Source organism: Aulonocara stuartgranti (assembly GCF_965226115.1).
Source record: "Aulonocara stuartgranti genome assembly, chromosome: 10".
NCBI lineage: Eukaryota > Metazoa > Chordata > Actinopteri > Cichliformes > Cichlidae > Aulonocara > Aulonocara stuartgranti.
The window spans coordinates 16,343,600-16,370,583 of NC_138946.1; the positions used below are offsets into that span (position 1 = coordinate 16,343,600).

Here is a 26,984-nt window from a genome sequence, read left to right on the forward strand (position 1 = left end):
TTCTGTACTGCTGGCCATAATTTTACTGATTAAATGTAATAGGTCAAAGAAACAAAGAATACCAAGAATGTATGTGTCATGATCCTGGGTCCTTTTGACCCAGCGTTTTGTGTTTTCTCTTCGCGATTTTGGTTCTGTTCTTCCTCTGGTTAGTGTTTACTCTGTTCTGCCCGTGTGTTCCTGTATCTAGTCCGCGTTTTTTAGTTTGTGTCCTTTCATGTGTAAGTTCCTGTTTTATTGTGAAGGTCTGTGTCTTATGTGAGTGTTTTCAGTTTGCCTCCCTAGTCTCGTCATGTTAATTACTCCCAGCTGTGTTCCCACCTGTATGTAATCCCCCTGTGTTCTCTGAGTGTATTTAAGTTGTGTCTTCTGTCATAGTAGTTGCTGGTTCGTCTGTGTTGTTTCCCCTCGGTCTCCCTGTATGTAGTTCCCCGGACCTCCCTGCACCGTCATTCCTGGTTTGTGTTGTTAGTTTACCCAGTTTAGGTTTCGGTTTCATGTTCACACCCCGTTGCTGTTTGTACCCACTGCTGTAAATAAACACTCACCTGCACCAGAGCTGCCGCCTTTTGGGTCCTTACTACAAATCCACACGGCTTGCCCCGCAAACCGTGACAGAACGAACCAGCCACCATGGACCCAGCGGCAGTCAATCCGTCCGAGGAGCTCCAGGATGACATCGGCTACAATGTGGAGATCCTCCTCGGGCTGTGGCTGGAGAATCCTCCGTACGAGCTTCGCCGCGCCGTGGAAGGTCGGCTACAACGTCTCTTTTCCGGCCTGCCATGGCTACTGAATTCACTTCCTCCGACCATACAGGCTTTTCTCCGGCACACACCTCACCTTCTCTCAGCCACTCCTGCCTCGCTGCCCGACTCGCCGGATGTGATCTTGCCCGGCCCGTCGGAGCCGTCTGCGGGGAGGAAACGCCGATCGCGCCGCAAGCGCGCCACCCCACAGCCGGACGTTCGGGCTTCTAAATCGCCGGCTGTGGTGAGTGAGGACTCTTTTTCATTTTCAGACTGCATGACTGTTCATTCAGGGGCTGCGTTTGTGTGGCGGATGTCAACGCGAGCTGCTTATCGCCTGTGCAGCCACTCTCAGCTCGGTTAGCTCCCCCGCAGCCACTCTCAGCTCGGTTAGCTCCCCCGCAGCCACTCTCAGCTCGGTTAGCTCCCCCGCAGCCACTCTCAGCTCGGTTAGCTCCCCCGCAGCCACTCTCAGCTCGGTTAGCTCCCCCGCAGCCACTCTCAGCTCGGTTAGCTCCCCCGCAGCCACTCTCAGCTCGGTTAGCTCCCCCGCAGCCACTCTCAGCTCGGTTAGCTCCCCCGCAGCCACTCTCAGCTCGGTTAGCTCCCCCGCAGCCACTCTCAGCTCGGTTAGCTCCCCCGCAGCCACTCTCAGCTCGGTTAGCTCCCCCGCAGCCACTCTCAGCTCGGTTAGCTCCCCCGCAGCCACTCTCAGCTCGGTTAGCTCCCCCGCAGCCACTCTCAGCTCGGTTAGCTCCCCCGCAGCCACTCTCAGCTCGGTTAGCTCCCCCGCAGCCACTCTCAGCTCGGTTAGCTCCCCCGCAGCCACTCTCAGCTCGGTTAGCTCCCCCGCAGCCACTCTCAGCTCGGTTAGCTCCCCCGCAGCCACTCTCAGTCTCCAGTGTCCCCTCTCAGCTCAGTCTCCAGTGTCCCCTCTCAGCTCAGTCTCCAGTGTCCCCTCTCAGCTCAGTCTCCAGTGTCCCCTTCAGCGCAGGCCCCAGCAGTACCGGTTCCACTCATTCACTCCATGCAGGGAGAAGATTTAAGGTCCAGTCAGGGAGTTTCTCGCGCTTTAGCTGCTTCAGGCACCGTTCTGCACTCCAGGGCTTCCCCAGAGGCTAGGTCTCAGTCCCCAGCTGATTCTGGACCCCTGAAGATTAAGCAGCCCTCAGAGAACAACTCCGTGTCAGTGCTGTCTGAGCAGGGCCAGTGCTCAGCACAGCACCCATTGCCTTCATGTCTGCCAGAGGACTCCATGCCTCCTGGCTTTGTGATGGCTTCTGCTGGAGGGTCCAAGGGGCCCGTCCAGCCTTCGTCCCGTGTCTCTGCTGGAGGGTCCGAGGGACCGCTCCGGCCTTCGTCCCGTGTCTCTGCTGGAGGGTCCGAGGGACCGCTCCGGCCTTCGTTTCCTGTTTCCGCTGGAGGGCCCGAGGAGCCCGTCCAGCCACCTGCTGCAGCAGCATCATCATCCTCGCCGGCTGCAGCATCATCATCAGCCTCGCCTGGTCCAGCCTCATCAGAGCCTTCAGCCTCGCCTGGTCCAGCCTCATCAGAGCCTTCAGCCTCGCCTGGTCCAGCCTCATCCGAGTCTGCAGCCTCGCCTGGTCCAGCCTCATCCGAGTCTGCAGCCTCGCCTGGTCCAGCCTCATCCGAGTCTGCAGCCTCGCCTGGTCCAGCCTCATCCGAGTCTGCAGCCTCGCCTGGTCCAGCCTCATCCGAGTCTGCAGCCTCGCCTGAGTGGCCGCCGTTGCCTTCCGCACGGCCGGCCCCCCGAACTGTTTTGGACTCCTGTGCTGTCGGCCCCCTGAACTCTTCTGTTTTTTCCTGTGTTCTGGTGTGCTTCGTTTCTTTTGGTTTTGGGCTCGTTTTTTGTTTTTGTCTTTTGGCCTTCTGGTGCTCCGGTTTTGTTTTGCTTCGTGCCCTCCTTCCTGGGCCCCCGCCGCCCGCCCTGGTCGGGTTGTTTTCTGTTTTTTCTGGCTGTTTTGTTTCTTTTTGGGCTGTCTGGAGCCAGCCTTTGAGGGGGGGGGTACTGTCATGATCCTGGGTCCTTTTGACCCAGCGTTTTGTGTTTTCTCTTCGCGATTTTGGTTCTGTTCTTCCTCTGGTTAGTGTTTACTCTGTTCTGCCCGTGTGTTCCTGTATCTAGTCCGCGTTTCTTAGTTTGTGTCCTTTCATGTGTAAGTTCCTGTTTTATTGTGAAGGTCTGTGTCTTATGTGAGTGTTTTCAGTTTGCCTCCCTAGTCTCGTCATGTTAATTACTCCCAGCTGTGTTCCCACCTGTATGTAATCCCCCTGTGTTCTCTGAGTGTATTTAAGTTGTGTCTTCTGTCATAGTAGTTGCTGGTTCGTCTGTGTTGTTTCCCCTCGGTCTCCCTGTATGTATTTCCCCGGACCTCCCTGCACCGTCATTCCTGGTTTGTGTTGTTAGTTTACCCAGTTTAGGTTTCGGTTTCATGTTCACACCCCGTTGCTGTTTGTACCCACTGCTGTAAATAAACACTCACCTGCACCAGAGCTGCCGCCTTTTGGGTCCTTACTACAAATCCACACGGCTTGCCCCGCAAACCGTGACAGTATGATTTCCAGAAGAATGTGCATGCTATTAGCTATTTGCCGTATTTATATTGTGAAGGTATAGCTTCTGTAGTATTATACCTCACTGGAACAAGTTAAACATATTATTTACAGCAATCCTTTGTCTAACACGACATTTATTTGGGAACCTTCATATCTTGGATTGACTTTATACTTAACACTTCGCTCAGCTTAAGATACAGTATGTGTGCTACGTCAGCTCAGACACAAACAATTTTTACTGATTGTAATAGATCATAGAAACAAAGAAAGAAAGGTAGAATAATACACATCGGTTATTTGCGTCACTTCCCATCAAATTCTTTCTTGGGCTCAAGTAAAGCATGGAGTTTGAAAGTATAAATATTCAACGTCAACCTACCCGCCGCAGCGGCCCTTCAGAATACTCAAGGGTTATTTTTATGTAGTGCATTACTGTAGAATTATGGTGCTAATTGGCTCCAACCTACAATACAAGAACAATGCATGTCTTTTGTGTGGATGATTATCTTGTCATCTATAGTGCCATCTAAAGTCTGCCATACACGAATCACAAGCTGGCTGACTTTTTGCCTTTATGGAAAAGTATTTTTAACTATGAAGATGTTACTTCGCTGCTAGGAAGTGCCTTTGCAAGATTATGTTTTTGAAACTACTCTTTATCAGAAAGTGTGCATTACTATAATATTAAACAGGCGTTTCTCTGTATCTACCTGTCTATACATACCTCAGGGTTATCAAGAATTGGTCAGTATTCCTTTTTTTTCCTTTTCAAGTGGTAGTTCAGTAATTACAACTAATAATACCCAAACTTTAAACTGAACCTGAACCATATGATTAACTTAACCCAGTAAAATTACATGTTTTACTTGTTTTTTGATTGTACGTGATGCATAAAACATGCCTGTTTATCCTTATCAGGGTCGGGGGGCAGGGTCCACACTGGATAGGTCTATGGCAGCTCTATCGCAGAGACAGACAACAATTCATATTCATTTGGGCAGAATAATAATAATAATAATCTATAACCTAACCTAACAGCCCCACAGGGAGAGCATGCAAACTCCACATTTGCTGCTCAGTTTTAACCATAATGATCACATTTTTTATAGTGTAGTAAGTAAAAGACAAATTATGGTATTTTGATTAGTTTAGCTTGTGACAGCTGTCATTTCAGACATATTTTTTCCCTACTTTATGCTTGTGTTTATTTGTGGATTGTGTTGCAGTCCCTACTGAGAATGACTTATTAATTGCTGTTGAGCTTCGTGAGAACAATCCTAAGGCCATATGGGATGAAATGTAAATACCGGCTGAACACAGCAGGAAGTGTATGTGCACGTGTGAGTCGTATGTGTGTGTGCACACTCAAGTGTGTTCATATGCAAAGGCAGAGAGTAATCGCTGTATATGTTTTGTAAAAAGGAACAGATAATATGCTACACTACAGGTGACAAATCCCTGTGCAGAGAATGCACTGACCAGAGTTTAAACATGAGAACAAAATGGCTTCAAAATCCAATTTTCCAAACCTGCTTTACATTCAGGAGAGAATAATTTCAATCCAACATAACTTGGATGCAGGCTTCCCTTTTCTCTCTTTCCACCCATCTCTCAGCACATGCCTCATATCGTACATTTATGAAACAGGCAGAGGTCACATGGAATATTGAAAATACGGTGACTCTGCATGTGCGTATTTATGCAGATTTATTCCGGTCTCATCTGAGATCTGGATGTTTCTGCACATGTGTGTGATACTGTAAGTCTATGCATGCTAATAAATGCATTCTGGGAATTTGTGTGTGTGCTCCCCCCATTCACAGCTCTGCAAGTGCTCATTTAGGGTTTTTCGAAACGTTTGTTTTTTAAATCTACTTCACTTCAAAGGGGCACATGGAGAGCTGGGGGCCTTCTAGCATATGGACTCTAATTGAAGGAAAGACAGAAAGAGAGATAAAGAGAGAGAGAAATTCAGGAGTGCGTGAGTTTGGGTGTGTGGGGGTTGAGGGTGTGCTGGTATATAGTTTTCCTCAGTGTGAGACATTTTACCACCAGAACTCTGTAGTTGAGAACGATTGTTGTGTGTTTGTCTTCAGGGCTGCCATAAGCTGGCAGTACAAAGTGGCATTTATAAAAACGCACATGCACACAAAGACACACGCACACACATATATTACTGGCATTGCCCAACTTCCCTAAGCTGGAGTAAAAACAAGGGAAAAGCCAGGACCAGCTCTCTCTAGGATCAAAAGAATTCAGAGTCAAACTGCGTGGGTCAACTCTAATTCAGACACAGGGAGGAGGAAGAGAAGGAATAGAGGAGTAGAAACTGAGCGAAGTGACGGGGTCATGGGAAGGTGGTACAAAGCCGGTGAGAAATTGAGGATTATGTAGCCAAGGTGAAGGATTGGATTGAGCGAACGGTGAGTAAGTTGGGAAGGAGGACTGAGCTGGAGACATGCATTCATAATTCATCTCCAGCTGGCGTGTGCATTTGTGTTTGTGTGTGAGTTTCTGGCACAGTATGTACAATATTTGTGTGAGTGGGATGGAACTTGCATAGTGCTTAAGACTATGCAAGTAGTGCGTGTTTGCTTTTTTAGCTTGTACGTATGCGTGCACGTGCCGCAGCAATTGCACTCATTCATCTCAACCATAATCTGGGTGTGTTGACACACACCCTTGACTGCATGTTTTTGTGTTTCTGCATTTAAAAAATTTTTTGTTTAGTGTGTGCTCACATGTGTGTGCATTTGGAGGTGTTTGTGTACAATGACTGTGGCCTTCAGGAAAAAAAATCAGAACATTTATGAAGTCGTGATGAGTGGTTTGGCCCTCATGCTGAAAAAGATCAGGGACACACTGCACTGTGCTTCTCTTTCCCGCCTCAGGTGAAGTAGAGTGGAGTTGCACGGCCTGAAATAATATGTTTCAGTTTAATTCACAGTCCTGAATTGCAAAGGTGTGTTTTGTTGAAGAACCCTTGTCTTTGTGTGTGTGTATGTGTGTGCGTGTCTGTGAGAGTGGGAAAGTATGTAAAAAGATATTCAATTGAAATTTCTGCCCTGAGTTCAGCGTCTCAGACAGCACATGCTTTCAGTATGTTAAATAAATTAAATGTGGAGCATAGTCAAACACTGCAGAGAGTACAATTAACAGTAATAGTATTGTAGAAATTCATTTCACCGAAACAATAACGTGGCGCACAGTGTGACGTCAAAAAAGGCGCACACCTTTGACGCTGCGTTTTCTGCGTTTTCCTCGTCCACACATAAATGCAAAAACTGAGTTTTCAAAAATATCCACCCTGGCCGGAGTTTTTAAAAATCTGTTTTCAGTGACCAAAAACGCCGTTTACGTGTGGACGAAAGGTGCAAACGCATAGACAAATCTGCGTTTTCAAAAATACCCGGGTACGTGTGGACGTAGACTAAGACAACATATTTTCTCCTATCAGCCACAATATTGGTGGTGTATATCCCACCATCGTAGCTCTGACCTGTGAAGGTATGGACACAATTCGTCTGAGCGTGTCCTGTGTTGCCACCACGACTTTGGGAACAGATCCTCTGATGCCTTGTTTTGGTATATGTGGAATTGGAGACTGGAGGTCTGGGTCTGTGCAGTTTCTGGAGTGTGGCGAATCAAGTTATTGTACTAGAGACCATACTATTGCCATAAGGAGGGGTGTGATTGTTCTACAACAACATATAGGTAGGTAATATGCATCAACGTAGGAAATCGTAGGTCTGAAGGTTTCCCATTAGAAGACTGTATTGCAATATGATTCTTATTCACATCACCTGTCAGTGGCACTCCATCAGGACAAGCAAGGCAGGCAGTGCTTACTTTGACAATTCCAAAACAGAAATAATTTAAAATGTACCAAAACAAAGCCACCTCTCTGCTTTTATCTCAGAAAGCTCTTTGCCTGTCAATTAATATGTGTATCCACCCTTTACATAAGCCAGCTTATGTTTGCTGAAAGCTTTTTTCAATCTCATAGCAAGGGCGCTTCTGCCTCCTGTTAACAATGGTTGGTGCCGGGCAAGCTGAGAGGTTTGCACCTCCACATTGTGGATAAACCGCTGCTCAGTGAATGTAAAGTGAAGGGAGGTCACAATGAGAGGCAAGGTGCTGCTGGTCAGCTTTTACTATTCTGAGATCGGTTACATTCAGCTAGCATTGTAGCAACATAGCAGATGAGTTTCCTCTTGATAACCAACTTGGCCAGCATGTGTGATGTAGAGAAGATGGAGCATGAAAAAGGTGTTAATAATTACTTTAGTACATTAACAAGATGTAGGTCTGTGTTTCTGTGCTAATGATCGCGTGATTATATATAGAATATCATGCTGAGCATTGAACAGAAATACAGTGTCTAAAATGAGCTTAGTCTTAAAGACATGCAGTACTAATAATATTTCTATTAACACTGGTAGAGGACGTTTTTCTGAAAACTAATAATTTTTACTCTTTATACTTTATGCACAGTTTTCCAGTAATAGTTTTATGTGTTCTAGTGTGTTTTCATGGTGCTGTATTGCTTCTTTTTCTAAAGGAATGGTTTGAGAAAATTCCTCCACACCTTGTCATTTTCAGCTAATTATAAATCATTTTGGTGATAATATGTGTTTAAAGTAGAAGCAATGTTTGTATAATTCTACAGCCAGAATTGTAGTACAGAAAGGTGCTGCAGACAGACAGACAGCACAAATGGTATGTCTTACTCTCATCCAAATTATCCTGTTAAATTGGTAAATTGTAGAGCGAGATGGTTTTTTTTGTGTGTATATTGCATTCCTCTCTGCTTGCCTTTGTCTAAAAGTCACCACACGCCACTGGTTTTAATGTTGTGGCTGATCCATCTCTAAATCCTCTGCTGCCACCCCAATACAGTGGAGGTGAATCAAATTTAGTTTTGTGATGTTCAGAGAGCTTAAAATTACATCTGAAAAAACAGTCACATGCTTTTTTTTTTTTTCCAGAAACAGTGTCCCGGTTATCCTGGATAATCCGTACACCTCTCTGTGAACCCTTTTCAAAAGTTTTTACCAAAATAAACAGTGGCAATAAACTAAGAGTCACTGCAATCAATGAAAGGGGAATAAAAATGGTAGAGTAACAGTAAACAAAAACAAAACGAAGTCAGAAAAAGTGCAAAGAGTGAAAAGAAAACTGAAGGTAAATGAAAAGAATTATATCGAGCACTGACATTTAAATGTGAAAAATGGAAAAACCCAGTGATTATATACCGTATGGACAAGATTATTAGGCCATACCGCTTAATCTGAGAATTCATATTTTCAGTCTCGCTGCTGCAGGGTTTAAAAAATGAAAGAAAGAACAGGTCATTCGAAAGAGCACAGGCAATTCAGTTCAATTTTATTTATCACCAAATCACAATAACAGTTGCCATGAAACTTTCTTTCTTCCCTCCTTTATACTCCACGATCAGCTCTAAATGGTACTATTATAAACCTGAAGTGTTTAGAAACCTCAGCAACCGCATAAACTTACAGAGTGATTCACCAGGAGTTTCACGGCATAGGTTTCCATGGTTAAGCATCATCTATAGGTGTGATATGTAGGAGTATTTTTTTCCATAGTGTATGTGAGATGACTGTGAGAATATTTAGTCTTAAAATTCTCAAGCATAATAATAATGGATTGCATTTATATAGCATTTATATAGCACCTAAAGCGCTTTACAGTTCAACTATTCATTCACTCTCACATTCACACACTGGTGGAGGCGAGCTACAGTTGTAGCCACAGCTGCCCTGGGACAGACTGACAGAAGTGAGGCTGCCATATCGCGTCATCGGCCCCTCTGGCCAACACCAGTAGGGTAAAGTGTCTTGGCCAAGGACACAACGACCAGGGCAGAGAGCCCGGGGATCGAACCGGCAACTTTACGGTTACAGATTCCCAACCTCCTGAGCCACGGTTGCCCCTGCGTAACCTGAATTATGCAAACCGAAGCCCCAACATACTGTTTCTGGTGTGAACTTTATTTAGCCAGAGCTTTCTGCTGCACTTTCGTCCAATTAAGACAAGGAGAATAAAGCAAACAAAATAAAAACAAATAAAAGTAATTTAATTCATTTATTGGAGGAACAGGTTTTTATTTTTTTAGTCATACAATAACAATCCAAGGAAAAGTTTAAACCTACTCATCCTGCTAATCACAGCTTGGAATGTCAGATTGTACAATGCACAAAAAACCCCAAATTTGGAGATTTACTGGAAAGAATATGTGGAGAATATAAGTTCCACACAGTGTTTGTGTCTACAATCTTAACAAGGTCAAACAGACAAACAAAGATTTTTTAAAAAAAAATCAGTATATACAAGAAGTATGAAAAACTGATTATAAGTTATTGTGATTTTTTTAGCATGTTCTTTCTTTCAGTATATGAATAACCTGAAAAGTCAAACAAAAGTCATGTTTAACCACATCAGAAATGATATTTTCCCCTGTCTGTCATCAAAACCACCTGCACAGTGCTGTGTCTGTACACACTGAGCTGTAATAAGACCTCAGAGCATAGACACAGAACCAGGTCTCGGCATTTTCAGTGCACTGAATCTGAGTTCCTGTGTTTTTTATAATACTGTAGGTTTGAATCCTTCATTACAATGCCACTGAAGAGGAACGCTCATAGTTTTCACAACATTGCTAATAGTCATACTCCTTCTCATACTTACCACATGGTGAAGTGGTATATTGACACTGATGCACAGCCAGCATAAAGCTAAGCAACAAAGAAAAACTGTTGCATTGCAGGAATTTCAAAGGTTTCTGTTAATACTTGGTATGTTTAGAGACATTTTTGATGTTGTGACTGAGTCATCACTGGAATACAGCTCCTCTGAATCCTGCATACTTACCCTCACCCTGAATGAATGAGTTTCAGGCTTTTTAAAGCCATCTTTACAGATGGTGAGTATTTTATACTCTTGGTAGATTTCCAGTGCATCACATTTTTCTTTATTTTAAAAAAGCCCCTAAAATAAGAAACACGATCAGGATCACCAGATAGCTGTTATAGACAGAGCACAGCCCTTATACTAATAACAGAAGCGATCATTATAAGAAAGCGCAGAAGACGAGCATGATGAGACATTTCTAGATTATTCTAACCTTCACAGCAGCCAAACTCTGTGACTAATGGCAGAGTTTAACCGGCAACCTTCAGATTAGCTACATCCAATGACTGATTAGGGAAGTTTAACTGACATCCTCTTCTCGTTTCATCCATCTCCCTTTAGCTGATGGAGAAAATCTGTGACACCTCTCCCTGTTTCCCCCTCATACATCCTTCCTCTCCCTTCCACTTCCCGTCTCATATTTCCTGACTGATGTCTCCTCTATGCCATTTCTCTGTCATTCCACCTGAATGCATTTTTCCACAAGCACCATGGTGTGAAAAATGTCAACATGAAAAGCAGGCCGAAGGGAAAATGTAGCACTTTGCAACTCTAATATCATGCTAATAGTGTTTTGAGAGCAGTTATATTGTGATCAGTTGAAAACTATTAGAAACAGTGTGACATTCTGGGTTTACATTGAGATGGTTGATCCATCAGTTTCAGTCCAGCGCAGTAATACAGTATATGTAGCTGTGGTTTCAAGTCATTAATCATTTTGTTGCTCTGGGTCTCACTTGTCAGCTCCTGCATAAGCCATTTGGAACAAAACTGTTTACATCAATGCGACTTAAAGTCGTGCTCCACGGGGAGCTTATTTGATGAGAGGCTTGATGCCGATTTCCCCCTCTTGTTTCATCCAATCAGGCTGAAAAATGGTCAGTGCCTGCCTGTGATTGGCTCTGTCAACAGCAAATGTGCAATAGCAGCGTGCTAGCGCATAAAACAGCCCGTCGACAGATGATCCCTCAGACATGTCACTGCACTAAAATCGCACACTTCACTTGTCATTCTGGATATTTGGATTTGTAACCCTTCATCTCGCTCGCCTTCTGTCGCCTTCCTCTTTTTCTTCTGTCTTTTCTTGAGTCTGCACGTGGCTGATTTACAAGTGTAATCCCAGAGCTCGACAGAAATTTCTCTCCGGGAGCCTCAAAAACAAATACTTTGGAAATAAGGTGCAAGAGCGCAGACACTCATTGCTAGAAAGATGTATGCAATAATAACTCCTGATGTACTTTTAACAGTCTTTGTAATAGAGACAGATGGGAAACTAAAGGAACAAGAGGGAGGAAAGCGGAGGAGGGTGACAAAGGGTGATTCATCCTGGCAGTGTAGAGAGGGGAGCAGGGAATGATTTAGTCACAAGAGGAAGAGAGATTTTCCTTGTGCTGGGAGAATTGGACAAACAGCTATTAAGAGAAGAACCACCTCGCCCCCATGCTGCACTTTCTCATCCTCTTCTCTTTGGGCTGTTGGACAAGCTCATTTCTTGCCACTTTCCACTGAGGATATCTGCCAAAGAGACGTCCGGATCCAGCAATGGGGCGACACGGGGCAGGGGGGCACCAGCACCTTAACACACAATTCATGTGAAGTGTGCATCAATGGGCACACACACAGACACACAAAGATGTTAAAACTGTTCATGCACACCATCTCAGTAGACACAGATGCCTGCTGCCAGATCAGGGTCAGTCAGCTGTGAAATTCCTGTGATTGGTGTGTATTTGCTTCACTGTGGGTATACATCGCTGTTTGTATGTGTCACTTTGCATCTGCATTTATGCCTGTAAGCCTGTGTGTTATCATTTGAAAGAGCGAAGTGTGTCAAATTGAAATTAAAACAGAACAATTTGCAAATTATTAAGACTTGAAATTGAATTGAAATAACAGGCAGCATGTTAAAGGTTGATAATTTTGTTTTTTAAATAATTTTGAGTAGTAAGATGAGCTTTAGTGTGTTATGTCTGTGAAGGTTCTCAGTTATCCAGGTCATCGTAGTCTAAGAAGCTTGGAAAGAAAAGCATCTGGACTTCTTTAAGTTGCTTGAAGACGTTTCACCTCTCATCCGAGAATCTTCTTCAGTTCTAAGGGTCAAATGGTGGAGAGTCCCAGGTTTAAACCCAGTGGGAGTATCCCCTCTACCTAATCACATGAGCCAAGGTGTGAAGACAGGTGTGGGTCCCACTCAGTCAGGGTTTCGGGTGAGCTCATTGTGAATTTTCACATGTCATTTTCACAGTGAGCTCACCCGAAACCCTGGCTGATTGGGACCCACACCTGTCTTCACACCTTGGCTCATGTGATTAGGTAGATTTCCAAGCTTCTTAGACTTTAATGTGTTATGATGGCACAAAGCATTCACAAGGTACTGGTGTCTAAACACAGATAGAAAAATCAGATCCAGCTAGATTTCACCATGTGCACTTCACTGTAACTACCGTAACTCTCAACCACTTTGGGGTAGAAAGAAAATTAAAATGGTTTCTGAAAAATTATTATTTTCTAATTTTACAGCCAAAATTACAAGATAAGTCCAGGCGGGCTGATACTTGGGTGATATTACATTCAGTACTTTAAGATGGCCTCGTTGTTCCATTTTTTATCTATTTGTTGAGAAGCATTCATTGTGCTAACAAGTGCATGGCCTTCCTGTGTCCTTAATGAATTTGTTTTGGGTGCCTGAGGAGCAAGGGCCACACCTCCTCTTTGAAATCTGAACATACCCCCTGTTTCCCATTGACACACGTCACCCTGTCGCTCTGTGTTATCGTCGCAGTTTTGAGTGAGACAGGACAAGATGAAGAGCAGCAGCAGAAGCAGCGCCGTGAGCTCGCTCACATCTTACCACTAATAGGCATGATTTAAATAGGGAAAGCTGTGACCTGCATCATCTGATTATGCATCTGAAGACTGTGGGTGTGTGCATATATGGGAGGGAGGGAGGGGTGAGCAAAGTTTTTCGGAGTATAATTAGAGTCTGATTAGTGTTGAGATAAGCTTAGCCTTTCAAATGACCCAATTACTGCATGCAAAGAGGGATAGACGTTATATATGCGTTTGGTCTCTCTATCTCTGCCGTTGTCCATGCACACACCCTCACTGATCGGAGAAGAGCGCGTGTATTTTTAATGGGCCAGTATGTTGTGTGCTGAACAGATGTCACAACACCAGGCCAGTGGCCATGGGGGCCACAGCAGAGAATCAGACTGCTGAGACTGTCAGGCAGTGGAAAACAGACCTCATAGGACCAGCACTAATTATAAGATACCTAGATACCTTGAAAATAGCTTTCAAGCAGGCCTTCGTGAATTTGTTATACAAGCAAGGAGCCAGTGAACTTCTTTCATGCTAATGAACATCGATTTTTTTTATTTCAGCTTTAAACATTTTGCTTTCCTGCTGGACAAAGGCGCACAGCATTGCTGTTCTGATTAAAGAGTCTAGTTTTTAGTCTAATGTGATTACAAAATGGATATGCATGTTTTGGTGCATTAACAGTAGCTACACGTCATACAACACAATTCTGTAATCTTTCCCTTCCAGGCAGTTTTGATGTGGAAAATTCTGTGTGAACATCAAAGGAGTAGTTTATCAACCTGAGCACTTTATGTGTCAAATACACTGGGAGTAATCACATATTCACAAGCAAGGACTCTTCTGAAAGGTGTCATCGGTGGTGTGTTCAAGGACACTTTATTATCAAAAACTTGAGAGTCACCTGTAGAAAAACTCCACATTTAATTATTATGTTTTCGCTGAACAGAATGGAGATGGCAGCCATGTCACTTTGGTTGTTAGTTGTTACACAGGACTCAGATTGATGGAGACGGATGGATAGATGGATGGCCCGGTTCAATCAAAAAGAAAAAAAAGTCTGATTTATCGCTTGTAACGATTGATCAGTACAATAAGAGCGCTTAACTTGTCTGGCCCTCAAACAAAAACATTGTTTCGGTGGTTTTATTTGTCTTTTTTGTTTTCAAAAGTAAAACTTGCTTCAAACTGTGTAAGAAATGAAAAGTATTCTGATGTGTAAAATGTTTTAAGATCTGCAGCACTTTTTTTGTTACGTCATGTCCCAAAGGCACTTCTACCTTTCCTCATAAGATTCTCTTTAAACAGTTAGACAGCGCATCAAGGATCAAAACAAGGGCGTAGCTACTGCTGCGTCTGTTTCAAGAAATCAATTGTTACTCCTACTCAGACTCGGATAGCCAGTTATTTGCTTTTAAGTATTGTTTGAATTTTTTTGTTTGGGGTCACAAGAGTGGGACTTTGAATGAACAAAACTTTCAAAACTACAAAATAATAATTCCTAGGCCACAGGGAATCAGTGGTGCAGAGCCGGCAGTATTGACCTGATTTGTCTGCAATATGAAGATGGATGTTATGTACTATATTACATGAGAGGAGAGGATTATATAGTGCAGAGATATTTCAGCTGTGTCTTTGAGGCAATGACGCCATTTAAATCTCCTATTAACTCTGCCAGAGATTTATCACCGTTTGAATGAGCAACGCTAAATGATCTTCGGGATTATGCTAAGCTAAATCAACCACTAACAAGAGGGGAGCAGCATCTATATCGAGTGTCTGAGCTAGCCATCTTTCCTCCTGCACCCCTCCTCGCCCCCTGCATTTCTGCATTTGTGTAAACTGGACTTTTGTTCTGCGTGATCATTCCTGTTTCTTTTCTGTTTGTCAGTACAATCAACTCAGCCAAATGTCAAATTTCTTTAAAAGTGAAAACCAGGGCATTGGCCTTCTTTGCCCTACCTTTGCCTTTATGTTTTAGTATGTGTTTTGCTCTCTGCTTTTCTTGTGCTATTTTCGTGTTCAAATCCAGCTGTTGCTGCCTAATTGGAGTTGATTTTGCTTGTCTGCATGTGAACCTGGTTCACCTGTGCATTGCGCACATGTGGTTCATTGTGACTAAATTATTTTTTTTCGCAGTTTTTAGGTCAGTGACTATACAAGTGTGGTATGTATAATTTATTGGTAAGTGTTTATCTGACTGATTACGCAGAAGGTCATTGAATCGGGTGGCAATTCAGGAAGTCACAGTTGTACTCTTTGCTGAGCAGACAGACATTTACACTCCTACCTATATAATGGTTTACACTTCGAAGTAGATCCCTGTCATCCCCATCATCCTTTTTTTAGCTACAGTCTCACTTGCTATGCTCTCTTTCCCTCCCACACCACCACACTGTGCCTCTCTCCTCCTGCCTCTGCTTTCATGTTATAAGAGCTCCACATTCCCTTTGAGCATGACATTGCCCATTCCTCCCCTCTCCGGATCCCTTCCTCTCCTTTTCCCTCCCGCTCTTACATTCCACATTCTGTTACCTTCTCCTTGTGTTTGCCAGAATGAGTGGCAGGTGTCTCTTCCAGATGCCAAGTTGTTGTTGGGAGGCAGTTTTGACGACGACCTGACAAGCAGCATGTGCGCTTGCAGTTTTTTTTTCCTCCTTCTTCTTCTTTCTCTGTGTGTTGTACGCACATTATTACTGGTATGGAGGAATGAGAATGAGAGAGAAGAGGAAGACAGATCTTGTAATTGAACCCTGGCTGTGCTTGATGAAGCTTTCAGCAAATATCTAACCAGGGAAGCTAAGATGAGAATTTAGACAAACAACCAGCGGGAAATGGATGCAGACACAGAGAGTGAAAAGAATGAGAGAGAAAGAGTTTTGATTAAAAAGGCATCACTTGCCGAACCAGACAATTACTGGTGTAAAGTGAACACCACATTGTGTACGCTACACCAGAGGACAAAAGGACATCGTCATCTGTGTGTTAATGAGGCAGTCAAGCTGGAATTTGAACAGCAAACCACTGGAGACAAAACTTTACCACTTCAGAAAGGCACGAATTACAGTATGAAATGACCAAAAGTGTGTTGACACCCAACTCCAAAAAATGATCTTGACCAATAGGGGGTGAAAATCAAGCCAAAGCACAGCTTTCTAAAACTGCAGGACCATGGCATTATGAAAAATAATAAAATAAAATGAACAACAGGGCTAAAGCTACCGGACGGGACAGGGAGGAGAAAACAAAAATCAAAAATGTAGCTCCCTAAATGGTCCGTCCCCAAAGTGTTTTTCTTTTTTTTGTTGTTGTTGTCTTGATAGGAAATTTTCCTCTTGTGACAGCAGCATCGGGCAAATGTTTATATAACTTCATCCATCTATCCAATATTCCTATCCCAGCTGTCATAGGGTGAGAGGCAGACTGTCTATAGGCCTGTCTATATGTTCGGATATAGACAGGAGCAATAATTTTCACTAGCTTCCAGCAGCCACCCACAATCAGTGGGTGAATGCTCATTTTTTTCCTCACAGCCAGTGGTTGCCAGATGGTTGCAGCTCAGTTTCTAGGTCTTTGTTACCGGGGCTTTACTTTAACATCACATCATTAGTGGTCACCTGTCTGCAAATTCTCAGTAACTGATTAAAGCAGCCACTACCTGACTTTGTTTTTCATACATACTATTTAAACACAGGCTTAGTCATTGGAAGCTCTCACATACTGCACTGTCCTGGAAAAGAGAAACGTGGAGAACACTTTAGCATGAGCTGTCTTTTAAGGATCCCATTGTGAAAACTACAAATAATAAGTCTGAAATCTAAGTCTGTGGTTTGGTCCCTCTATAAGACATCCTTGGACTCCAATTATAACGGAGTCCTTACTGTGCATAGTTCAGCTGGGCTAAGTGTTTACCCACTGCTGGCTAACTATCAGTGTTGAAGCCAGCAGAATAGTGAGCAAACAAATTACAATAGTCAGTGGAGAATAGTTATGTCGGGGGCTTATAATTACAAAAAAGAAAAGCAATACATTTTGGTTAAAACAAATAAACAGGAATGCTAAATATGCAGACTTTGAACTTTCAACTTGATGATATGACACACAAAGAGATTAAAAATGAGTTTTTTATCCATTTGGTGTAGAGATACGTAAAGCTGAACACAGCTTTCCATCCCAACCTCAACACCATCCAGCACCTTCTGGATGAAATGGGAACATGACAGGGACCCAGATCTGATCACCCAACAACAGCATCCATCCTCACTAATACAAATCCCTGCAGCCAGGCTCTAAATTCTTATCAAAGGCTTTCTCAGAAGAGTGGAGGCTATTATGGCAGCAGATTATTTTTCAGTATCATTGGGCATTTTAAGCCTTTATTACAGACAGTGGAGAGACGACAGGCAGAGAAACATGCAAGAAAGGTCTTTGGATGGACACAGCAGAACCTGTGGTTCATCGTAAGTGGTGAGCTGAACAGTTACTCATCACTCAAGTTAATTTGTACATGTGATGTCCTGGTGTCAAAGCTACTGTAATTTGTGCATCTAATGACTGTGTCGTTCATTTTACTGCCTTACTTGCTAGATGCTTCCTGGTTCTATATACCGTAAATCTCAATAGAAGACATTTTTCTTTGACAAACATCTATTTGGGGCAACAAAAACTCCTCTGAAGCTCTCTTTACATTGTTTTTTGCACTTCCAGTGGAAGGTAAGTGATTAGGGATCAAGGGCAAGCAAACATGTGCTGTTGTCCAACTACTGCTCTATATAGCTCTAAAAATGTCTTAAGGCAGCAGGTATCAAATCAAATAAGCTTTAAAATATTTAATCAAGAAAGATTCAAGCCAGGTATGAATCACTTTAATGAAAGTACCCATAATTCATTTTCTTATTTAACTGCAGCACACGGGGGAAATGCATCATAAACAGTTACCAGTGAAAAAGACATTTGTTTTTTTACTTTGAAGCTCCATACTGGGAGTTTTTAGGGGTTTTAGATTTGGCCCAATTCCAGTTTGATACCTCGGCTACTTGCTGATTTGCAATCATGTTTATGTATTTCAGCACTAGTACTGTGAAGCTAAAGGCAGTGGCGAGTCCAAAGAACTGCTGACTTCAAATTACGATGTTTCGAAACATGCTTGGAAACAAGGTCCTGTTGTTGATGCAGGATTGGAGATTTTCCCTCAAAGGTGCTGAGAACAGTAGTGTACATTTTGAGAAATGTCAACAGCTTATGCATCATTAAGAATGCCTATGTGGCTCAATCCTTGACTCACAAGCCCTTTTTTCTTTGTTTCTATCTTACTCTTAAAAGCTGTCTAACATCATAAGTGATCGTGGCTCAAGAGTTGGGAGTTCGCCTTGTAATCGGAAGGTTGCCGGTTCGAGCCCCAGCTTGGACAGTCTCGGTCGTTGTGTCCTTGGGCAAGACACTTCACCCGTTGCCTACTGGTGGTGGTCAGAGGGCCTGGTGGCGCCAGTGTCCGGCAGCCTCGCCTCAGTCAGTGCGCCCCAGGGTGGCTGTGGCTACAATGTAGCTTACCATCACCAGTGTGTGAATGTGTGCGTGAATGGGTGGATGACTGGATATGTAAAGCGCTTTGGGGTCCTTAGGGACTAGAAAAGCGCTATATAAATACAGGCCATTTACCATTTACCATAAGTGAACAGAGAAAATTTCGTGTTTTACAAGGCAAATGATGAATAAATAAAGCGTCTGGATGGATGGATGCTGGTGGGAGTTATACTGCCCCCGGTGTCAAAGCCATATGGCAGTCAGCAATCTTTTTATCTAATATCATCAGCTTCATCTCTCAATCTGTAAACTTTGAACACCCACAGTTAATCTGCAAGCAAAGATAAGCATGAATCAGCAGACATTGCCCTCAAATGGGAAACACATGCACACACTATATTGAACAATGAAAAGCAGAAAGATGGGAGATATAATTGGAAAGACTGAAGGGGGTAAAGGGTAAAGAGAAGGGTGTCAGATATAAAGAAATGATGAAAATACCAAAAGGAAAAAAAGAAATGAAAGACTGCAGGGGTAAACAAAAGGCAACGAGGGAGGAAAAGCAATTGGAAATGCAAACTTAAACGCTAACAGCATTATCGCAAGTGTGTGTCAAGGAGTCTTGAACCAAAGACAATTTGGATGAAAAATTACACATAATGGGACCAGTGGGAACACGCTACTGGTGAGTTTACCATTGCAAATTTAAAGTATACTAACAGCTGAGAAATCATAAATGTGATTTGGGATGCAACTGAGGTTGGAGACGTTCCCAGTAGAATGTTGAGTGTACTTTACCAAGATATGAAGACCTTAAGTTACACTGTTAAAAAAAACATCCTAAAACAACGGTAATATTCCGGCAGCTGGGGCGCCAAAATACGACCGTGAAATAACAGAAAATAACTCCCGCATAAAAATACGGTTATTTCCAGTAATGAAAATACAATTAGTTGCGCTAATTTGACATGGGATCTCGCCTTTTTCAAGTGCCGCTAAACATTAAATCAGGAACATGTTAATGTGATTAAACAATGAAATCATCTATAAATAGGGAACAAAACCATCTTAAAAAAAGGGTAATATTCCGGCAGCTGGGGCGCCAAAATGCGACCGTAAAATAACAGAAAATAACTGTCCCATAAAAATACGGTCATTTTCAGTAATGAAAATAGAGTTTGTTGCGCTAATTTGACATGGGATTCTGCCTTTTCCAAGTGGTTTTAGACATTAAATTAGGAACATTTTTACATGATCAAACAATGAAATTACCTATAAACAACAATCATAATACGTAAATGTACAGAAATATACAGTTAACAGTTGGTTTAAATAACAATTGATTGCATGCCCTGGGACAGACTGACAGAGGCGAGGCTGCCATATCACACCATCGGCCCCTTTGGCCATCACTAGTACCGTATTTTCACGACCATAAGGCGCACTGTGCTAAAAGGCGCAGTCTCAGTTATGTGTGCCATTACTGTATTTAACACACACATAAGGCGCACTGGATCATAGGGCGCATACAAGTACCGTATGCGTATTTAAAAATAAAGCGGGAGCAAACCTGAATTCGGTACCTTACTCACATTTCTATTGCCGGTAATCGTCATCATCAACAACACACAAGCATACAAGTGTGCATATTTAAAAATAAAGCAGGAGCAAAACTGAGTTTGGTACTCACATTTTTATCATCAATCAAACCCATGGAAGTCCTCATCCTCTGTGTCTGAATTGAACAGCTGCGCTAAATCTCCATCAAACATTCCAGGTTCACTGTCTTCACCGTCAGAGTCACTTTCCGTGCCGTGCGGCTCCTCGGAAACGATGCCGGCTTTTGCGAAAGCTCGAACAACAGTGCCAGCAGACATGTTAGCCCAAGCATCTACAATCCATTGGCAAATTGTGGCGTAACTCGCCCGGCGCTGCCTTCCACTCTTAGTGAAACTGTGGTCTCCACCGGTCATCCATCGCTCCCAGGCCGCTCACAGCCTTACTTTGAACGGGCGGTTCACACCGATGTCCAGCGGTTGGAGTTCCTTTGTCAGGCCTCCCGGAATGACAGCAAGCTCACAGTGCATTTGTTGCACTAGTTTTTTCACATCGGCTGTGAGATGCATAGAGTCACAGATCAACAGCGATGGTGATGCGTGGAAAAAACCACCTGGTCTCCTTACATACACCTCCCTCAGCCACTCTTTCATCATTTCCTCATCCATCCAGCCCTTTTCATTTGCCTTAATGATGATTCCTGCTGGAAACTTCTCTTTAGGCAAAGTCTTTCGCTTAAAAATCACCATAGGCGGCAGTTTCTGTCCATTAGCATGGCAGCCAAGCACAACAGTGAAAGAAGACTTTTCATACCCCGTTGTGCGTATCGCTACCGTGCTGGTCCCCTTCTTCTCCACAGTGTGACTCACCGGGATGTCAAAAGTGAGCGGGACCTCGTCCATGTTAGTGATGTAGCTGGGCTGGATGTTTTTGTCGCCGATGTGTTTGCTGCAGTAGGAGCGGAAGATGGCCAGCTTTTCCTTATAATCCGCTGGAAGTTGCTGCGCTACCGTAGTCCTGGTCCGGATGGAAAAATGGCACCGTGTCATAAAAAGTGAAAGTGAAACTGCTTTTAGCCGAATGGTGACCGTCGAAACGCTTCTCCCGCTCGCTCTTTGCTCGATGATCCACCGCTCGAGTCTTTCCTCCAACTCGGGCCACCTCGCCTTATGTCCGCGGAAACTCAGCTGCGTTTTCTTGACCTGCCGGAGCTTGTTTTCTAGCTTCCTCCATTTGCGAACCATCGATTCGTTAATCTTAAATTCTCTCGCCGCTGCTCGATTTCCATGTTCCTCCGCGTAGCTGATGGCCTTCAGTTTAAACTGTGCTTCGTAAGCGTGTCTCTTTGCCATTTTCAGGGTTGTTAAAACAACGATGTCTTGCATAATGCACATACCTGTTCTTTTATACAGGTATGTGCGATTGTCCCGGTATATACGATCAACGCCCACACTTCACCCTTTAACGTTCTCATGGTGTTCTCTACTACGTCCTCCTTACAACACATAGGGCGCACCGCGCTATAGGGCGCGCCGCACTTTTTGAAGAAAATCTAAGGCTTTTAAGTGCGCCTTATGGTCGTGAAAATACAGTAGGCGGTAGGTAAAGAGTCTTGACCACGGACACAACGACGGAGAGTGTCCGAGCCGGGGCGCGAACCGGCACTCTTCGGATCACAAGGCGAACTGACAACTCTTGAGCCACAAACGACCTAACTAGCAACGATAATAATACTTATGTGATGTAACACAAGCTTATAGGGATCATGTTATATGCTTTTCCATAGCATTACATTTGAATTCAACAGTTCAATCTTTCAAATAACGGACAGATATTTGTGAGATCATGATACATTTGTGAATGTATTTTAACAATCTAAATATGCATATGTACAGACAGATACATTTAATAATCATGACAATTATGTTGTATTACATTACAGTGATTTAACGTTAATTTACATTCAAAATGTGAAGTCAAAGTCTATTTATGTAACTTTAATGATATTCTACAAGAACAGAACATTACTGTCAAATTCACAGTAAAATACCTTCATATTAGGGGTTTTTCCTACGGTCACAGCCATACCCGCGACCTTGTTGTTGTTAGCTCACATTCATTGGCCAAAGCTTAGCATCATGTTATTTATAGTTATTGCAAGTCCTACCTCTACATTTCTTTTTCAAAATATTTAATTAGCACAGCGTGTCCATGCAATGCTTTACACTGTGGTATGCAGAGAAATCTTAACAAGAAAGCTCACAGAGAGAGATTGAGCTTGTTATTTAACTCCAAGCTGGTAGGGGGAGCTCTTCATTAAAACACTTGCCAGTGCTACTATGTTCCTCAAGGTTCAACAACAGCACAACAGAAGTCACTCATGGTACAGCACTCTCTCTACGAAACAACAACTGTCAGTGATGCTGCACCACGGCGTAAACACAACATTCAAGATAACAGTTTAAAGTAACGTAACCATAAACAATAAAACAAGAACATCTAAACAGCAGCACATGTCCCAAGGCATGATGGGAGACATTTCTGGACGTATTTTTACGATCTAAATTTACATATGTACAACAAAATATATTTAACAAACAAGTAAATTGTGTTTTATTACATTTACAGTGATGTTATGTTATTTTACATTTGACGTGTCAGATCACAGTCTACACATGTAAATGTAATGATATTCTAGAAAAACAGTACGCAACTGTAAAATACACAGTAAAATAATTTGACATTACTATTTTTTGGAACAGTGTATGCAATTAGGAGCTGAATGTCACTGCCATGTCAGCTTTAACAACAAATTCATCAGCTGAAAGCATCTCGAGGCAAAAGATTAAGATGAGCTTCTATTCAAGCAAAGACAATAGAGTTCAGTCAAGTCCCGTCAAGCAATGCTGTTCAGTAAGAACCACAAAGAGACAAGGACGCAAACGCAGAAAGACGTACATGCACAGTATTTATTTCCCATGCTCACGCACACAAATTAACAGAAACAGCAGGTGGGGCAGAGCAGCACATGAAGATAAGCTGGGGAGGAAGGCATGTGTAAATGTTCGGTAGAAAGAAGGCAGAAAAGCATGAAGAAAACGGGCAACATAGATGGACCAATAAAGCAAAGGAGTAGAGAAAAGTTAAGATAAAATCATTTCTATACCCCGCAACACTGAATATCCACTATATGTGTTACCGTTTATAGCAATAACGAATGACCAGTCAAGCCTATACACAGACTGGGGGGACGAAAATGTGTGGAACAGATAAAAAAAGAAAAGGAAAAGAGGACAGGGAAAACGAGACAGAGAAGGACAACTAGGGAAGCTGGGGGCTGCACATGTGAAGGGAACTCTAACATTAATATTTAATGTAAAATTGATCAGTTTTTATATTTATTATTCAACCCTAGAGTGGGTCTGTCAGTGCAATGTATATATTCAAATTTAGATACATTAGTACAGCTCACAAACCAAGCTATGATCTTATTTGTTGGTACTGCAGAAAGCACCGCAACACAGTAACGAACAGCAACGGCTAGTTTACGATGGCTTACTTATTTGCTGTATAACAACACATTTTAAAATGAGTTGCTTCTTTTACTGCATTACTATTATACCTTACCTCAGTGGCAAAAAACCCCTTTCATATCTGCTTCATCTCACTTTAGCACATTTCCACTGCCAGTGTTTTAAAAAAAATGCCATGTAAGTTGGATATTGATTTAAGTTTGGGAACAATGCTATATGGCTATATAGCGATCACAGAAGAAGAGAAGTTTTGCTTGTGCTGTGATTCATTAGTTGTATAGATACTTGACTGACAGTGACTGACAAGAAAAACTGCTAGTAAGTTAGTTATGATTCTCAATATGAAAATTTATAAAACATAAACATAAAACTGTTAAATGACATTGAGGTCTACCTGATGTTGCACGAGACCAGAGACCATCTCAAACTGAAACAAATTGAAACATTTCCCTTTTATTCTGCAGTGAGAAAATCCAAACTCTTGGATTGCACTGAATGGCTGTGCTGCACTTTAAGGCAACTTGTGTCGGGGCCACCGCTGTGATAAAGATCTCTACTGCTGTTTTGTTGCTTTTTGTCAGATTCTCTTTCTCCGTGTGTCTTCCTCTGCTCTGCGCTCCCCTCTCGTGTGTTGAACGTGGTCAGTCACGATGCAGAGCAGCAAAACAGCAATAAAAAATTTCACACTGAGCTGGAATAAAATAAACAATAAAATAACATAAACATACATAAAATAACATGAATGAAATACTCTAAAAATGTTTTCCTTTCATTCTTACTTTCCTTCCTTCTCGGAGAGAGCCAACAGTCACATGCACGAACCAGCACATACAGGTGGACTCACTACCTGGGGTTGGGGTGGGGGGTGCTACTTTAATTTCTGCTAAAGGTTGCCACGCATCTAATGATGCGTGGTTTGAAAAGTTAAGCATGTTTAACTTTTCAAACCACGCATAATAATTTTCTTTCAATTCTTAATAAATTATGTATTTTTATTTCCAGATAAATAGTAAAAACATGGACAAATCCACAAATAATTAAGTAGTTATTGCTTAACCATCCATATTTATTAATATTCATTATATCATACAATTTTAAAGTACACAGCATTGATTTGTTGTTGTTATGAGAGAAGACAGAAGATGGGCTGCTGTGATAACGGAGGCTGTGTGCCAACATTTTTTTTTTGACAAAAAGGTCAGACTTGTCCAACAGAGCAGACAGTGCTCTCAGTATATCCTTCAGAAGAAATGTCACATACTTCTGCAAGCAAAAGTTTGTGAAGCCTTGGAGTTTCAGGTTTTTATAAAAGTGAACTAATGTGATCTCTATCTAAAAAACAAGCTGATTAAACTTAAAGGAAACAAGCTGCTGTGCTTTCCATGCCTTTTTTTGTGAACACACTAAGCAATCGATCACAGTTAAGGCAGGAAAAAAATAAATGAACCACTGTGTTCCTGGGGAGATGAGATTGGATGTGTGGGTTGTAGAGATTTCCTTCCCTATAAATAAAGGCATAAAAAGTCTTGACCGGCATAGTCTGCACTTTCTTGGTTGGTGGGAAACGCAACTTTTTACTTAGTGTGTGCAATAAAGACATTAAAAGTGTGCGTGTCTGTATACAATTGGTTTAACCAGATTGTGTGAAATATCTGAATACTTTTATAAGTAATCAATCCAGAAATCCAGGATTTTGTCATGTGCAATCTCAAATTTGCTTAACATAAAAGATTAAAACACAAAAATACCATAAGTAAGACTAAAATACTTTTTGCATGGAACACTGAAATAATTACACTGTTAGACCGCAAGTACCCTGTAATTACGTGTAATTTCATGTAACAAGTACACTACAAGTACCCTGTATTTGGATGCAATTTGCGGGCAACAAGTCAGGTTTTTGCAGGAAACAATGAAACTAGTACACTATAAGTATACTTTCTGGGGTGCGTGTAGTGTTATGGAGTGACTAAGGTGCAAGTACCCTGTACTTACGTGCAATTTGCAGGCAGCACGTGTGGTTTTTGCAAGAAACAATGAATCAAGTATACTGTACACCCTTAAGTACACTTAAAATTTACCATGAAATAACCCCTTAAAATTACTTAATTAAATTCTATGTTAGTATTTCATTGTTTCCTGTACAAAGCAGGGTTCGGCGATTGGACGGCTATATCGACTATCCCCTATCGGCGATCGTTTTACAAGGCCGATTCATTTATTTATTTGCCCATGAGTAAGTTTGCTAATAACGATGGAGCTAATAGATGCAGGCAATCGGAAAAAAATAATTTTTTACATATCACCCAACCCTAGTACAAAACTTGTTACATGAAATTACATGTAATTACAGGGTACTTGCGGTCTAACAGTGAAATTATTTTGATTGTTTCCTGCAAAAACCTGACTAGTTGCCCGCAGAATGCATGTAAGTACAGGGTGTTTGCCCCTCATTCGCAGGTCATGTTATAAAGTGTTACCAAAAACAGGGCAAAAAAAACTTCACAAATAGATAAAATACAGCCATAAAATAGCCACATTAGCCATCTGTTAGCATTAACATACTGTAGCATCGCAGTTGGACTATAAAGTTGTGGCAGAGTGGAACCCAGACACTACTCCATACCTGTGCAAAAAAGCAAGGGAGCAATATCTGAACTGAGTAGAGAGTCCAGTGTGGAGAATTTATCCGAACAAATAACGAGTGAAACCCGGAGCAGAGCAGCAGAATGATATGAGTTTCAGACCATAAGACAAGAGCTGAAGATGTAAAGAGCTGCAGACTGAGCTGGAAACGTATGAATGGTAAATGACAGAGAGACGCTGCAAGATAACCTTTAACTTTTCTAGTTTTACAGAATTGTATTAAAATGTGTTTCTTATTTAGTTGTTGCCAGCTGTGAGGTCAGTTTTAAAATGCAGGTAGTGGCTGGTTCAATCTTTTAGATTGTGTTGTTTGTTGTAGTCTTTGTTTATTAGCGTATTTGTAGGTTCCGCGTAATTTACCTTTAAGATATGAACTGAAATTATCTAAATAATTTGTTAAATTAATAAAACCTCTAAACTTAATCCTAAATACTTTTGTTAACTATAATGTATATTAATGAAAATGAGTTAAAAATCAACAGGGTAGCTTGTAGCACATAGCCACCCCTCCCTGAGCCTGGTTCTGCTGGAGGTTTCTTCCTGTTAAAAGGAATATTTTCCTTTCCACTGTCGCCAAAGCTTTTACTCAAAGGGATTCATGTGATTTTGGGGGTTTTCTCTGTTTTCTTTGTTTTATTATAGGGTC

General features: G+C 42.2%; 1 protein-coding gene across 3 annotated transcripts in view; it reads left to right on the plus strand.

Moving 5' to 3' along the window:
• The window catches only part of rtn4rl1a (reticulon 4 receptor-like 1a), a 118,174-nt gene that overhangs the window by 81,726 nt on the left and 9,464 nt on the right, over positions 1–26,984 (plus strand). The window contains exon 1 of one of the 3 annotated variants that reach the window (XM_082549783.1): positions 6,833–7,040. The exons of 1 other annotated variant lie outside the window; for it this stretch is intronic. In XM_082549783.1, the coding sequence (XP_082405909.1) occupies positions 6,836–7,040 (205 nt within the window). In that variant the 5' untranslated portion in view covers positions 6,833–6,835. Of the gene's footprint in view, positions 1–6,832; positions 7,041–25,889; positions 26,498–26,984 lie in introns of those variants that run through there. One more of the 3 variants, XM_082549785.1, reaches the window with a different exon arrangement.